The following is a 17192-nucleotide window of genomic DNA, read 5'->3' as shown; positions in this document are numbered from 1 at the left end:
GACTATCAGATCCTACAAAGGATTTAAGAAACAGACGACTTCTCCCTCCACCTTGAAAATAAAATACACTTCAGTGGATGCATGTCCTGAAATAGTTTAGCTGGGAATTCCTAGGAAGATGGTCCAGTGTCAATCTCTTCTTCATCAGCCTGTGCATCCAAAATTCTTCTCAAGATAAGAGGAGTCCTTTTTTTTTTTCTTTTTAAAGTCTTTCTTGCTGTGAGAACTCATAATGGAGCCTAGTCCTCCTACTGCTAATGCCTTTTCATGCCATTGGGGTAACACTGCACTGCTGTTTTCTGTGGGCTTCTCAAACCCTTTATAAATGTACTTGATTGGCAAGTCAATGCCATTTCTGTCCAGTGAATGCACAGCCTGCTCAATTGCTCTGCTCTTAAAATCTGTAAGTACTTTCAGCACCATGCTCTGGGACCGTTCCTTCACGGCCTGATTCTTGGTGTTGATGGGACAGTTCTGCAAGGCTGAACGGAATGCTCGAAGCACACCCCCTTGCTGCAGAAGGCCATCCGCCTCACCAGGGTCCGGGCATGGTCTGGCCACCGCTGCCTCCTCCTGCTTGCCCAGGAACCTGTTCTCATCAAACTTGTCGATGTCCACCCAATGGAAGTTCTGGGCCATGGCAGGGAGTCAGAGCCTGCTTAGCCGGCTCGGCTCGGGGTCCTGCCCCGGCTCTACACCGCTTGGCATTGGCTCAGGGACAAGAAGCGGCTGCCAGGGGCCTCCTCCACCTCCTCCATGCACAGACACCGCCACCCATCCCTATATTTGTTGTTTTAAAACTAAATTCAAATATATTTCTCCTGATACACTAGATGTTTACACAATCAGAATTACAATTTTGGGAGTTTTCCTGTTGTTTTTTTTTTTTTTTTTTTCATGTCATCCACTTTTCTTCCACATCTCATGCTATGGAATTATTTCTGGAATATACATGTTCATTGACATCTAATCATGCAGCTTCTCCCATCAATGCCTGGGTGATAGGTACATTCTCTATATAGGCTCCTATTACTTCTCCCTTGCCTACTTCCTCCTTACTGTAAGAGTAAGTTCAGTCATAGCAGTTCCCTCAGACGCTTCCTTTAATCCTTGGGGAGATGATGTCACTCAGCAAAACAAATAATAAACTTGTCAGAAATTTTGTTTTTGACCAAATGAGATTTCAAGCCGATGAATATGCAGCTAACATGCTCTATTACCATGATACTATGTGGCTTGGGTGGCTGTGTCAGCGTGACAAATATAAATAAGCTTGGTCCCTTCCTCTTGACACTCAAGGTGTAGTAGGGGGAGACGGTGACAGAGAATGGGATGAGGCAGTAGAGTCAGATAACGGCTGACAGAGGAGGTAATCCTATTTCCTATGACTAAAACTTGCGAGATAAATAGGTCTTTGCTGTGGGGAAGAGGGATGAAAGAAAGGCATCCCAGATAGACAGCAGGGACAGCAGTGGCTCTGATATAACACAGCCTGTCCTGCTTAGGGAACTGAACAGAACTCAGTATGGATGGTGCATCGGCCTCAAGGGGTAAGTGTTAAAAGAGAAGGATAAAGACGTAGCGAAGATCTAGTTTCTGAAACACCCCTTCAGAAAGATTTTAAGCCAATTATCTATGTTATATTTTTGTCTTACACACATACATAAAATTTCTATCTATATTATGCAATTTGGTTTTAGAAAATGATAGTGCTAGGTGGATTATAATTTTTTAGTAACCAAAATGCCATACTTATTTTTAATCATTTGTAACACCAATAGAGCCACTCTAAGGCATTCAGTTTTCATACTTACAAGTATTGAATTTACTTTCAAACTGTAAGATACAATTGCACATTGCTTGAAATACTCACATTCTTGAATTTATAGTAATCATCCCTGTCTCATACCTGCACGTTGTAGCAAACACAGCTCGTTGATGCTTATATATTTCTTAAACACATCCATACAAACCTACAAGTAATGAAAAATATAACGTTACCTTTTTATATTTCATAAAGAAGACAAAATTTCAATCCTATCTTTCTGCTTATTCTCAAAGTGAACTTAAAGCAATGGAATAAAAAAATTGATGTTGGTTAACTCACAGATTTGAAATATATACTGAATTCACTATAAAAACTTAATTTTACAGCTGTTCTGACAAAGAAATAGTCAAGGAAATAGCAAGATTAGCAAGCAATTGGGGAGGGAAGGAAATTCCTGAATATTCAAAATTAAAAAAAAACTTATTTAGGTCATTTAAAAAATAGCCATTTACTGACTCAAGGATAAACACATTGACCAATGGATTAGAACAAAGAGCCTAGAAACAGACCCACTCATATATAATTAGCTGATTTATGACACAGTGACCCTGAAGTGCAACAGGGGAAAAGGATGTTTTTTTTAAGTAAACGGTGTTGGCTTACAAAGGGATCCTCATGCGGAAAAAATATTTATCTTGACCTTGTTTTCACATGAAAACCAAAAATCAATTCCAGGTGGCTTTGTGTTCTAAATGCCAAGATAAAACAACAGACCTTTTAAAGGAAAAAATATAAGAGAACATCTTCATGATCTTGGCAAAGATTTCTCCAACAGGATGCAAAAAGTTAACACCGTAAAAGGATCGACAGAATCGGACTACGTAGAAATTAAGAAGTTCTGTTTACCAAAAGACACCTTAAGAGGGTGAAAAGGCAACCTTTACAGTAGTAAAAGTTATGTGCTATACACATACTCAATAAAGAACTTATACCCAGAATATATAAAGAATTCTTAAGGTATATAAGAAAAAGACAATCCCATAGAATATAGGCAAAATATTTAGAGATTTCCAAAAAGAGTGTATCCAAGTGTCCAATAATGATTTTGAAAGATGCTCAGCTTCGTAAGTCATCAAGGAGGACATCACTCCCCACTCACTAGAATGGCTAAAATTAAAATACCAAGAGCTGGTAATGCTATGAAGCAAGCTGAACTCTCAGACATTGCTGGTGAAAAAGTGTAATTGGGCAGACCACCTTGGAAATCTGTTTGGTACTATCAACTAACGTTGAATATATGCAGATCCTATGACTCAGCAATTCCAGTTTTAAGTATAACCCATCAGAAAGTACACATATGTTCACCAAGAGACACACGAAAGAACACTGATAACATCACTACTGTAATTCCCAAATTCAGAAATCCAATGAATCAAAACTAATATTTATCAATAAAATAAATTTTGATATACTCACAAAATGGAATATTCAATATTACAATGAGAAAGAAATGTTTATAATTAAATAAAAAAATATAGATGAATCTCAAAAATATTGAGCAAAAAGAAGCCAGAAACAAAAGAATACAGATTGGATGATTTATTTAAAGCACAAAACCAGACAAAGCTCATCTATGCTATTAGGGGTTAATGAAAATCTGACTTAAAACATATAACTGAGATAATCTGAAAACAATCTCTACTTCAAAGACTTTACGTATTTTACCTTTTCATCCCCTTGCTCAGGCATATGAGCAAACTTGCATTGTGATCGCTCACAGCCACGTAATGTATTAAAATGAAATTTGCAGTATCTATGGGGTAGCATCAACCCTAGGGGCTTCTGGAACACCTAGAAAATTAAATAAATTTTCTTTCTGTGTTAATTGTAAAAAAATACCATAATCAGGTAAGAAAGCATTTGAAGGAACCAGAAATTATACCCAAAACTGCACCAAGACAAATTGCTTGCTGACTTGATAAAAAAATAAAACTCCCAACTTAATTTATATTTTCAAAAATAATGAAAAAAAACAACTCAAAGTGGTTTGTCTGACTTTTTGCAATATTTTGAAAATACTCCATCAAAGTTACTACTGTTTTACTTTACATGTTTTTAAAAGTTTTACATCCCCTCCCTTTCTCACATACTTGCCCTGTTTGCTTTTACAAATAGTCCTATTTACAATATGTACCATATTTCAGATGCATTTATTTAGAACTCAGATTTTCCTTAGCTTTTCTGATTAACTAAGGAGAAATGACAGATTAAAAATATATACAACAAACTTTTCCTATAAACAGCTTTAAATCACTAGTTTTCTCTTCTATCACCAGGAACTATCCATCCTGTATTTTCTGTTTTGGATATCCCTTCTCCACCCCGCCTGCCCAGCCTTCTGCTTTCAACTTCTTACATTATATGTGAATATCCTCTGAGTTACTACTCATTTTCTGCTTCTCATCACCAAGTGTCATTCAAACTCTGTAAACGTCCAGAAGTGCTTAACAAATGATAGGGAAATACAACCAAAATATGTGCTTTGTAAGATTTTTTTTTTTAAATGGGGGACTTACCCCTACATTTTTTTCCCTCTTAAATATTTCACAAGTTTCAGGATTCTGCAGCTTTAAGAGAGAATGTTTTCCTGGAAATCTGAAATCTAGAAATGATTAAGAATCACATCAAATACCAATATGTTATAGCTTCTTCCCTTCATAACAATGAACAGATGACTACTACTATCTGCTTTAAAGTTTCACTTTGGACCACTCATACTCAGTTCACAGACTATGCTGCCATGTGTATTCCTGTGAAATTATTTACATCTTTGGTGCTCCTTAAGTATTTCTAGGCCTAACTGTAAAATTTTAAACTCATTTTGAGCTGAAGATACTTTCTTAAAAGCCTTAAAACAGCAGCACTGAACACTGCACTCAAATGACAGTCTCCATGTTAAACAAATATGACAGACAATTAAAATCTCTAAGTAAATTACTGACAAACCTAAGTGTTATGAAATGAACCCCACAAATTCATATGTTCAAGCCCTAAACCTCAGTGTGAGTTTATTTGAAGATAGGGTCTTTTACAGAACTAATTAAGGTTAAATGGGGTCATAAGGAAGAGACCCTGAGCTGATGGAATTAATGCTCTTATAAGAGACAGCAGAGAGCTTGCTCTCTCTCCATGCACATGCACCAAGGAAAAGCCATGTGAGGACTTAGCAAGAAGGCAGCCATCTGTAAGCCAGGAAGAGAGCTAGAAACTAGACCCTGCCAGAACCCTGATCTTAAGACTTCTAGCCTCCAGAACCGTGTGAAATAAATTTCTGTTGTTTAGGCCATCTAGTCTGTGGTATTTTATTATGGCTGCCTGAGCTGACTAATATACCAGGCACCCTATTCCTTAATGTTGGTCCTTTAAAATGAGAATTAGGACATCTGGAAATGTTTTTTTCTAAAGATATTTTATTTTTTTATTTTAAATAATTTCATTTTTCAGTTGGCAGCATTCACACAGAATTTGGAAAAAGCTCAAGTTTCTGCTGCAGAGTTTTGCTGTAATTTCCATTATAAAATCTGTTAAGGCTTTTTAAGATAAAACACACAATCATCTGGACATGCTGCAGTCCTACACGACACCAGGAAGCACGAAGTCAACAACAGGAAGGGACAATTAGGTGTGAGCTACACAGAGAAAATTTATTGTTTCCAAATTCATTCCTCAATCTAGCTTATTTTGTTCAAAAGCTTTATGGATTTTCAAAAAAACTAACACAAAATTTAAAATACATTATAATTCTAAAATATTCAACTAAAATATGAATATTTTAGGTATAACCTATAATTTATTTGCACTACAACTATCACGTAAGTACATATATTTAAGAAATTGTTCCATCAAAAGTATTAAGTAAAGGTATACAAACTTCCTAATTTTAACATATTCTAGGCTGGTTTTGATTTTTTAAACCTTTTTTGCTTTTGGTGAAAAAAATCTCCCACATAATTTCTATACTATCAAAGGCCAACATAATTATATTAAGAAAATAGTACCATTCATCCAGGGCTTCAGTAATATGTCTTCTTGATGAGCACTTAGATTCAAAGGTGGCATTGATAAGCACAGAGGTTTGGGGGCCAATGTTAATAACTGACATTCACCAACCATCTCTGAATTTTTAGGATCTCTGCTGTATGAGCAGAAAAAAACAGAATCAGAATTTAAATTTATTCTAAAACCTTTAAAGTAATAAGAATCGAGTGGAAACACAACCTAACACTATGTATATACTATATACCATGCTGTATACTGTTACCATACTATGATTCTTCATTATTTTCAGTAAGCGTTCCTGCGTTCTTACATAGAAAACCAATGCTTGTTGAATGGCCAGGGTAGAGGCAGGAGTAAGGTGGTTGGGTTAAAACTAGAGCAGAATACTTTTTAAAAAAATTTTTTTTAATTTTTTTTTTTTAACGTTTATTTATTTTTAAGACAGAGAGAGAGCATGAACGGGGGAGAGTCAAAGAGAGGGAGACACAGAATCCGAAACAGGCTCCAGGCTCTGAGCTGTCAGCACAGAGCCCGACGCGGGGCTTGAACTCACTGACCGCGAGATCACGACCTGAGCTGAAGTTGGCCACCCAACCGACTGAGCCACCCAGGCGCCCCCAAAAAAATTTTTTTAACAATCTTTATTCACTTTTAAAAGACAGAGCGAGACAGAGCATGAGTGGGGGAGGGGCAGAGGGAGAGGGGCAGACACAGAATCCAAAGCATTCTCCAGGCTCTGAGCGGTCAGCACAGAGCCCGACACAGGGCTCAAACCCATGAACCATGAGATCATGACCTGAGCCGAAGTTGGATGCTCAACTGACCAAGCCACCCAGCTGCCCTGAGCAGAATACTTTTGATCATGCCAGACAAAATGTCCAAGGAGGCACTGAGCTGGCATTCTAACAGAAAAGATTATCTAATTATTCTATTGATAGTATAGTGAAAAAAGAATGAGTTATAAATTAATTCTTTGGGATAAGTATATTTAATAAATTTATACATGTACTTGAGAGCTTCCTTTGGGAAGAAGGTATAAAAAATTTACTGTCCTTGGTTGCTGATTTAAAGTTTCAACTAGGGGCACCTGGGTGGCTCAGTCGGTTAAGCATCTGACTTTGGCTCAGGTCATGATCTCACAGATTGTGAGTTTGAGCCCTGTGCTGGGCTCTGGGCTAATAGCACAGAGCCTGGAACGCTTTTGGAGTTCTGTGTCTCCCTCTCTCTCTGCCCCTCCCCTGTTTACTCTCTCTCTCAAATATAAATAAACGTTAAAAAAATAAACAAAAATAAACAGTTTCAACTCTATTTTAATATGTGAGATCCTATATAACCAATTTTAGAAAAACTTAAAAAGAGTTTGCTGGACAAAGCAGGAAAGAATGTCCAATGGAATGAAGACAGTCTCTTCAGCAAGTGGTGCTGGGAAAACTGGACAGTGACATGCAGAAGAATGAACCTGGACCACTTTCTTACACCATACACAAAAATAAACTCAAAATGGATGAAAGACCTCAATGTAAGACAGGAAGCCATCAAAATCTTCGAGGAGAAAGCAGGCAAAAACCTCTTTGATCTTGGCCGCAGCAACTTCTTACTCAACACATCTCCGGAGTCAAGGGAAACAAAAGCAAAAATGAACTACTGGGACCTCATCAAAATAAAAAGCTTCTGTACAGTGAAGGAAACAATCACCAAAACTAAAAGTCATCCGACAGAATGGGAGAAGATATTTCCAAATGACATATCAGATAAAGGGCCAGTATCCAAAATCTATAAAGAACTCATCAAACTCAACACCCCCTCAAAAAAAAAATCCAGTGAAGAAATGGGCAAAAGACTTGAACAGACACTTCTCCAAAGAAGACATCCAGATGCCCAACCGACAGGTGAAAAAATGCTCAACATCACTCATCATCAGGGAAATACAAATCAAAACCACAATGAGATACCACCTCACACCTGTCAGAATGGCTAACGTTAACAACTCAGGCGACAACAGATGTTGGCGAGGATGCGGAGAAAGAGGATCTCTTTTGCATTGTAGGTGGCAATGCAACCTGGTGCAGCCACTCTGGAAAATAGTATGGAGGTTCCTCAAAAAACTAAACATAGAACTCCCTATGACCCAGCAATTGCACTATTAGGCATTTATCCACGGGATATAGGTGTGCTGTTTCGAAGGGACACATGCACCCCCATGTTTATAGCAGCACTATCAACAATAGCCAAAGTTACGGAAAGAGCCCAAATGTCCATCGATGGATGAATGGATAAAGAAGATGTGGTATATATTTATATATATATATACAATGGAGTGTTACTCGGCAATCAAAAAGAATGAAATCTTGCCATTTGCAACTACATGGATGGAACTGGGGAGTATTATGCTAAGTGAAATTAGTCAGTCAGAGAAAGACAAAAATCATATGACTTCACTCATATGAGGACTTTAAGAGACAAAACCGATGAACATAAGGGAAGGGAAACAAAAATAATATAAAAACATGGAGGGGGACAAAACAGAAGAGACTCATAAATATGGAAAACAAACTGCGGGTTACACTAGAGGGGTTGTGGGAGGGGGGATGGGCTAAATGGGTAAGGGGCACTAAGGAATCTACCTGAAATCATTGTTGCACTATATGCTAACTAATTTGGATGTAAATTTTTAAAAATAAAAAATTAAATTAAATTAAATTAAAATTAAATTAAAATCCACCCCCCCCAAAAAAGAGTTTTCTGGAATTTCACTTACCTAGAAAAAGAAATAACTTAAGCAAGGGGGAGAGGAGGAAGTATCTCAAAGCTAACTAACAGACAACTAATAGATAAGGAAATCAGTTTTTTGGAGAAAGATCTCTCAGATAATATATTTTATCTTAAAAACAATTCTAACAAGCTTTTTCAGCTGGGGTTCCCTGTACCAGTGGAGAGTAAAAATAGAAAAGGGTCCCACACTTACAACAGTTGAAACTTACTAGCATTGACGGGGCTTAAAAATTACACAGAAAATAAAGATACTTCTCTTTCCAACTTGGGACATAATTAATGTGTGCATTCAATAATAACCTCCCTCAAAACAAAAGCAATAACATAAACAAATAAGAATTATGGAATTTTACAGATGGAAGAGATGATCTAGTAAAACTCTTTTTGTTTTTGATTGGATGACTGAAGCCAAGGGTAATGTAGTGACTTCAATGTCAACATTCCTGGTCATTATGGTAGATCCAAAATCATGATAAAACTCTGCAGGCTGCAATGACACTAGTTCGTAAGCAAAATGCTTTCAATAGAATAAAAAAGTTAAATTGTCATTTTTTCCTTTAAAAATTTTCAAATGGTCATGAATCGTACTGGGTTTCTGTGCCAATCTAATTCTTACCTAGCTTTTCCTTAATACAATGGTTCTCAAACTTGAGCACATCTTAGGACTAGCTAAGGGGCGCTGTTGAAACACAGACTGATGGGCTCCATCTCCAGAGTTTCTGATTTAGCAAATCAGGGATGGGACCAAATAATTTGCATTTCTGACTCATTCCCAGATGCTGCTGCCACTACAAGAATCACACTTTGAAAACTACGTCTTAACATAAAAAGACTTGAACACATTTGTCACCTGATTTGAGTGTACCTTGCCTCAACAGCAAAATGGGAGTGCACGATGGTCAGGTGATCTCCAAGGTATCTTCCAACTCTAAGTTTTGTATTTGCATATATTCTAGTGAGTGTACTGTAACTTGCAGTACTCATGACCACAACCATGTCAGATACCTGCAAACTGCAATATTCATCTGATTTCAGCTGCTTTTACCTTCACAAATGTCATGTACACATTCTTTTTTCTTTTATCACTACTCTTTACTCCTTCCTTGAAAAATATTTTAATGGCTCAAAAATCTTTGTGACAGCTTTAAGGTAACTTACAGTATCGCTGACATCTGTGTGTACCTGATACACCAATTTAATAATATCCATATATGGCTTACGGCATAGTGGCCCAAGTACATAAAGCAGAGAATGAAAAACACTCAAAATACAAATTATTTGACTATTTTAAAGTTACATAATTAAAAATGTTACAGACCTTTTGCAAACTTCAAAAATATTTTCTTTTTCTTCTTTAATAGTCACCTCTTCTGAAAATCTATGCTATAAGGAGATTATGGTTAAAAAGTACAAGTGAGTATCTCTGTATTCCATATTAAGCTGAGGCTTACCAGACATATTAGAATTTATTAGATGTTAATTAAACCACCACCTGATGGCCAACCAAAAACACAACTCTGTATTATTTAAAAAAATGAATATTGACTTAAAAATTCCACTGTTAAGAAAAAAACTAATAGAAATAATATATTTTCTCAGCTTTTGACATCACTTTTAATTATACAGGCTGTCATTTAAAGTTATTATAAACAATTAAAGTTACATTTGTTTTCTTTCAGATAAAAAGCTTCAAATGATTTTTATTTTCAGATGGTATTTATGAACATAAATTTATTTTTCTCATTAGAAGTATCTATATGGGGTGCCTGGGTGGCTCAGTCGGTTAAGCATCGGACTTCAGCTCAGGTCATGATCTCGCGGTTCATGAGTTCAAGCCCTGTGTCAGGCTCTGTGCTGACAATTTGGAGCCTGGAGCCTGCTTTCAATTCTCTGTCTCCCTCTCTCTCTCTTCCCCCGCTGCTCGTACTCTGTCTCTCTTAAAAATAAATTTTAAAAAAATTTAAAAAGGAAGTATTTGTATGTATTTTATATATCACTATACTTAAAACATTTCACATTAGTGTTCTGGAATTGTGACTTTCCAATTATAAGAAAGTTCTAAATGCTTAAATATTAAACTTTTGAAAAAACAGGCAAGCACCAAGAAAACAAACCTCCAAATCACCTATCATTTGAGCAGAGATAACCATTTAATATCTTACTTTATACCTTTCAAGTCTTTTCAATTTTAAAAAATTATTTTTTAACTATTAAACATTTTTCCAGTCTTATTAAGAATTAATTGATACATATTATGGTATAAGTTTAAAGCATACAGCATGATGGTTGGGTTTATATATATCGTCAGATCATTACAACTGGTTCAGCTAACATCCATCTTTTCACAGAGATACAGCAAAAAGAAGAAAACAAGAAAAAAATTTTCTCCTTGTGATGAGAACTCTGAAAATGTACTCTCTTAGCAACTATTCTTTTTTAAAGTACATAATCACACATTACATAATGACACACACTGCATATACTATTGTTACGAAGAAAATTAGAAAAATCAAGTGAGAAACATAAAACATCAACAAATACAAAAATATACTATGTTCCTGAATGAGATTAAAAAAATTTTTTTTTTAAGTGTTTATTTATTTTTGACAGAGAGACAGAGTGCGAGCTAAGGAGGGCAGAGAGAGAGGGAGACACAGAATCCGAAGCAGGCTCCAGGATCTGAGCTGTCAGCAGAGCCTGATGCAGGGCTCAAACCCACCAGCAGTGAGATCATGACCAGAGCTGAAGTCCGACACTCAACCAACTGAGCCACCCAGGGGCCCCCTGAATGAGATTATTAAATGTAAAGATGTTAGTTCTCCCTAAATTAATTCATACACTTTAAAAACTACTTTACATGTGAGTTTAAAGAACTCTTAGGAAAATATAAGAACAGCCAAAAAATATTTTAGATTTATAATGCATTTCAGAATCTTTTAAAGTAAGCGTTCCTTGTTTTATTTTTATTTTGCTTGCCATTTTTATTTTTCAAATAACTGACAATATGGTATCAGTAAAAGGACCTGGGCAATCAATGAAACAAAAGAGAAGGAATAGTTCCATACATAAAAATTTGAAAAATTTAAAGATAGCATTTGAAATTTGTGAAAAAATGATTCAATAAATGGAAGTAGAACAACAGTCTAGCTAACTGGATAGAAAATAAGTTTGGTACCAACTCACCATATGTCAAAATACTTTTTAGGTTCATTAAAGATTTAAATACAAAAAATATCAGAAATAGCAAAAACAAAATAGAGGTATAATTTGGAGGGTGGAGAAAGACTAAGCATGATACAGAAGCAGAAACCATAAATTATGATACCAACAGGTGTGAATATAAATATGTTAGATATTTTCTTATGCTGGAGAATACAAAGCACACAAAAGCCATTTGTCAAAAAAAATTTTTTAAAGGTTACATTGTTTCTACCTTCTTTCTCCTAAGATAAATTTTAGATTCAGATAGATAAAAAATTCAAACATAATAAAAAACAACAGAAAAAAACACCAGGAGGAAATACAGAAGAAAAATTTTAAATCTTGAAATGGGGAAGAGCTTCATTAGAATACCCAGTGCTCATCACAAGAAGTGCCCTCCTTAATACCCATCACCCACTTAGCCCATTCCCCTGCCCACCTCCCCTCCAGTAACCCTCAGTTTGTTCTCTACACCTAAAGTCTGTTTTATGGTTTGCCTTTCTCTCTTTTCCCTCCTCCCCCCACCCAGGTTCATTTGTTTTGTTTCTTAAATTCCACATGAGTAAAATCATATGGTATTTGTCCTTCTATGATGGACTTATTTTGTTTAGCCTATTACTCTAGAGCTCCATCCATGTCATTTCAAATGGTACGATTTCATTCTTTTTATGGCTGAGTAATATTCCATTGTATATACACACAACTTCCTTATCCATTCATCAGTCAATGGACATTTGGGTTCTTTCTATAATTTGGGTATTGCTGATAATGCTGCTATAAACATTGGAGTGTATGTATCCCTTCAAATCAGTATTTTTGTACCCTCTGGGTAAATACCTAGCAGTAAAATTGCTGGATCATAGTGTAGTTCTATTTTTAACATTTTGAGGAACCTTCATACTGTTTTCCAGAGTGGCTGCACCAGTTTGCATTTCCACCAACAGCGTAAGAGGGTTCCCCTTTCTCTGAATCCTCGCCAACATCTGTTGTTTCTTGAGTTGTTAATTTTAGCCATTCTGACAGGTGTGAAGTGATATCTCATTTGTATTTCCCTGATGATGAGTGATGTAAGAATATATTTAATACATGAAAAGTTCCTACAACTAAAAAAATCAAAATCTCAGAAGAAAAATGGGCAAAGAACATAAAAAGGAAGTTCATAAAAAATGTAAATGGCCTTTAAATATACTAAAAGATGCCTAACTAGTCTCATAAGAGGAAAGCAAATTAAAACTAAAAGTCATTTGTAAAAATAGACAGATGGGACAAAATTTTAATACTGAGTTGGTTAGTGTGTGGGGAGAAAACTGGCATTCTTACCCAATGTTGCTGAATGTATAAATCACAGTCATCTTTATGTAGGCCAATCTGACAATTCTACTTCTAAGAATTAATCCAAAAAATGCTTGCACATATACAAAATGCCTTATGTTCAAGGGTACATAATGCAGCAATATTTAAATTGCAAAAAATGGGAACAAAGCAAGTGTCCACCAACAGTGGAAGTTGTTGAATAGAGTATATCCATACAGTGGATAATTATACAATTAGAAAAACAGGGCATAATTACATACATTGAAAAGAAACAATCTCCATTATATATTTAGTTTAAAAAGCAAGATAAAGAATGGTATGCTACCGTTTGTATAAAAATAAAAAGAATAAACAATACATCCACTCTGAGAAATGGCAGAGTATGTCTTATTGGGATAATCCTCTTGCAGTTAACAATTCTAAACCCTAGATAAAATATAAAAAAAGTCACTGGAAAGATATGAAAAGCAGGCAGAATCTGGAGCGAAGTCTACACTTGGAAAGAAGGAATAGTACTGACCAGCTCTTCTGCTTTCATGGTTTTATTCCTGAAGGCAGGCCCTAGTTGGAATCACCTGGGAAGGCCAAGAACTTGCCTTGCTGAAACGATGCACTGGGAGGCTAAATTTAGGACATAGTCAGAAACTGGGAAATAAGGATGAGAATCCAGGAAAGGAGAGAACCTAAGACAGGAAACCCTGAAATCTGGCTATACACTTGGTGCAAATCTCTCGCTGATCCTTGAACTGTATCTCTCTAAGGTTAGACTCCAAACAGCCCAGCTAAGGTTACAAGAACCGAAAAAATATTTAAACTAACTGCTACTGTGGAAGAGTAATCTGGAGGCTGAACTCATCTAAGTTAAAACCTAAACATACAATTACCATACAACCCAGCAAATACAGACTTGGGCATTGATCCCAGAGAAACTAAAAATTAGATTCACCAAAAACCTGTACACAAATGTTTATAGCAGCTTTATTTGAAATAGCCCCAAACTGGAGACAAGACAGTTGTCCTTCAATGAGTGAACAGCTTTTAAATAAATGGTAGTAACCCATCCCACGGAATACTGCTAAGCAATCAAAATGAATGAACTATTGATACATGCAACAAACTTGATGACTATCCAGAGCATTATGCTGGGTGAAAAAAACCCCAATCTGCAGTGGTTATGTACTATATCTAATTCCATTTATGTAATACACTTAAAAAATTTTTTTTAATGTTTATTTTTGAGAGTGAGCGAGCATGAATGGGGGAGGGGCAGAGAGAGAGAGAGAGAGAGAGAGAGAGAGAGAGAGAGAGAGACAGACAGACAGACAGACACACAGAACCCGAAACAGGCTCCAGGCTCTGAGCTGTCAGCACAGAGCTCGACATGGGGCTCAAATCCACGAGCCGTGAGATCATGACCCGAGCTGAAGTCGGATGCTTAACCAACTGAGCCACCCAGGCGTCCCTGTAACATCTTGAAATGATAAAATTATAGCAATGAAGAACAGATTAGCAGTTGTCAAGGGTTAAGGAGAGGTTAGGGGGAGGCAGGGAGAAAGCAGGCATGGTTATAAAAACATAAGGGATCCTTGTGGTGATGGAAGTGTTTTGTATCTCTGACTGTATTATAGTGCCAATATTCTGGTTGTGGTATTATACTAAAGCTTTGCAGTGTTACCATTGGGGGAAATTGGGTAAAGAGTACATGAGATTTCTGTTATTTCTTACCACTACTGCGGTGAATCTATAACTATTTCAAAGTTAAAAGAAATGTGGGATCCTGCTAAGGCAGTATTTATGGATATGTTTATAGCACTAAATTGTCTCAGAAAATAAGTTTTAAATCAGTGACCCCAGTTGTAACCTTAAGAAACTACAAAAAGAGGGGTGCCTGGGTGGCTCAGCTGGTTAAGCCTCTGACTTAAGCTCAGGTCACGATTTCACGGTTTGTGAGTTCGAGTCCCGTGTCAGGCTCTGTGCCGACAGCTCAGAGCCTGGAGCCTGCTTCGGATTCTGTGCCTCCCTCTCTCTCTGCCCCACCCCCGGCTTGCACTCTGATACTCTGTCTCTCAAAAATGAATAAACATTAAAAAAATTAAAAAAAAAGAAACTACAAAATGAATGGCAGATTAAATCCAAAGTAAGCAGAAAAAAGGAGAAAGTAATGATCAGCAGAAATCAGTAAAATAGAAAACAACAGAGCAACAGAGAAAAAAAATTAATAAAACCAAAGCTGGTTCTTTTCGAATAGTAACAAAATTGATAATCTTCTAGTCAACCTCCAGCAAATCTACATCTATTTCAAAATACCAAAATTACAGAGATGGAAAACAGATTAATGGTTGGCTAAGGTTAGGAATGTTAGAGTTAGGGAGAAAAGTGTAACCAAGGAATAACATAAGGGAGATATTTATAGTGATAGAATAATTCTTTACCTTGATTGCAGTGGTGGCTAAAAGAGTCTGCCCATTTAATAAAATACAGAGAGGTATATATACTATACATTTAATATCAGATTCCTGCTTCTGATATTGCATTTAAAGATGCAATCACAGGAAAAAACTAGGTGGAGGATACACAGGTCCTCTCTATACTTTTGCAACTTCCTGTGAATCTACAATTATTTCAAAATAAAAAAATTTTATTTTATTTATTTATTTTTTTTATTTTTGGGACAGAGAGAGACAGAGCATGAACGGGGGAGGGGCAGAGAGAGAGGGAGACACAGAATCGGAAACAGGCTCCAGGCTCTGAGCCATCAGCCCAGAGCCTGACGCGGGGCTTGAACTCACGGACCGCGAGATCGTGACCTGGCTGAATTCAGATGCTTAACCGACTGCACCACCCAGGCGCCCCTCAAAATAAAAAAATTTTAAAACGGTATACTAGCATTTTAGCTATATGGGGTTCAAAACTAGAATTAAGTAATTCCTATCATGGTTAAATTTAAAAATTGTTACATACACAAGACAAAATAAAAGGTCACTGGAAAAGACAGAATATACGTATACTTATTCCATGAATATTTATCCCGTAAGTATTATATAAATATATACAAAATATCAGTAAGGAAGCATTTATAAAAATTCACAGAAAACTATGTAAAAGGAGAAAAGTAGTAGGCCATACATATGTCCTAAAGTCAATCTATTTATCCCCTCAAATTCCTAAGATGTAAAGTGAGAGAGAGACAAAGTTTAATTCCCAAATTTGGGGGCCAGATATCTTAAAAAAAATTTTTTTAAACATTTATTTATTTGTGAGAGACAGAGAAAGAGCAAGAGTGGGGGCGGGGCAGAGAGAGAGGTAGACACAAAATCCGAAGCAGGCTCCAGGCTCTGAGCTGTCAGCACAGGGCCCGATGTGGGGTTCGAACTCATGAACCATGAGATCATGACCTGAGCCGAAGTTGGACACTCAACCAACTGAGCCACCCAGGCAGCCCGGAGGCCAGATATCTTAAAGACAAATATTACTGTCTGGTCATGATTATTTTCTAGAGTTGGTACTTTGAAGCTTACCATAATATTAGAAGAATAAATGTATCATCCCTTTTTCTTAAACAAAACCAAAAATCTTACTACACTAGGAAGCAACTAAACAATTCTGTGGATTATTTTAAAAGAATTAATGCCAAAAATAGTCTACATCTTGAAAATATTTACAGTGTTAAGAATTCAGTGACTTCTGGCAAACATCTCCTAAAATCTATCCTTACAGGAACAAATGGATTAAGTCTTTTCCTCAGCTTTAAGTAGAACAGAGTACAAACTAGTTTTTGTTGTTATTTTGTCTTAACATTCATTTATTTTTGAGAGACAGAGACAGAGCACAAGTTGGGGAAGGGCAAAGAGAGAAGGAGACACAGAATCTGAGGCAGGCTCCAGGTTCTGGGCTGTCAGCACAGAGTCTGACACGGGCCTCAAACCCACGAACCGCAAGATCATGACCTGAGCCAAAGTCCTATGCTTAACCAACTGAGCCAGCCAGGCGCCCGTTTGTTTGTTTTTAATGCTTCAGAGCAAGGGCTGGCAAGCTACAGCCTGCCTGTTTTTGTAAAGATTTACTTGAATATAGCAAC

The 17192-nt window shown here is 36.6% G+C and overlaps 1 protein-coding gene and 1 pseudogene across 8 annotated transcripts in view; both read right to left on the bottom strand.

Annotated features, from left to right (window-relative positions):
- Positions 1-17192, bottom strand: part of TOPAZ1 (testis and ovary specific TOPAZ 1) — a 102630-nt gene that overhangs the window by 62849 nt on the left and 22589 nt on the right. For 7 of the 8 annotated variants that reach the window (XM_045037984.1, XM_045037979.1, XM_045037982.1 and 4 more), the window contains 5 exons: positions 9918-9982; positions 5827-5963; positions 4345-4430; positions 3494-3619; positions 1910-1973 (listed from right to left, as the gene is read on the bottom strand). In XM_045037984.1, the coding sequence (XP_044893919.1) occupies positions 1910-1973; positions 3494-3619; positions 4345-4430; positions 5827-5963; positions 9918-9982 (478 nt within the window). The remainder of the gene's footprint in view (positions 1-1909; positions 1974-3493; positions 3620-4344; positions 4431-5826; positions 5964-9917; positions 9983-17192) is intronic. The other variant, XM_045037981.1, reaches the window with a different exon arrangement.
- On the bottom strand, positions 111-1902 carry LOC102902065 (annotated as a pseudogene).

This window comes from Felis catus, chromosome C2 (assembly GCF_018350175.1).
Source record: "Felis catus isolate Fca126 chromosome C2, F.catus_Fca126_mat1.0, whole genome shotgun sequence".
NCBI classification, from domain to species: domain Eukaryota; kingdom Metazoa; phylum Chordata; class Mammalia; order Carnivora; family Felidae; genus Felis; species Felis catus.
Note: the sequence above shows the minus strand (reverse complement) of the source record. Positions and strands in the feature narration are given on the sequence as shown.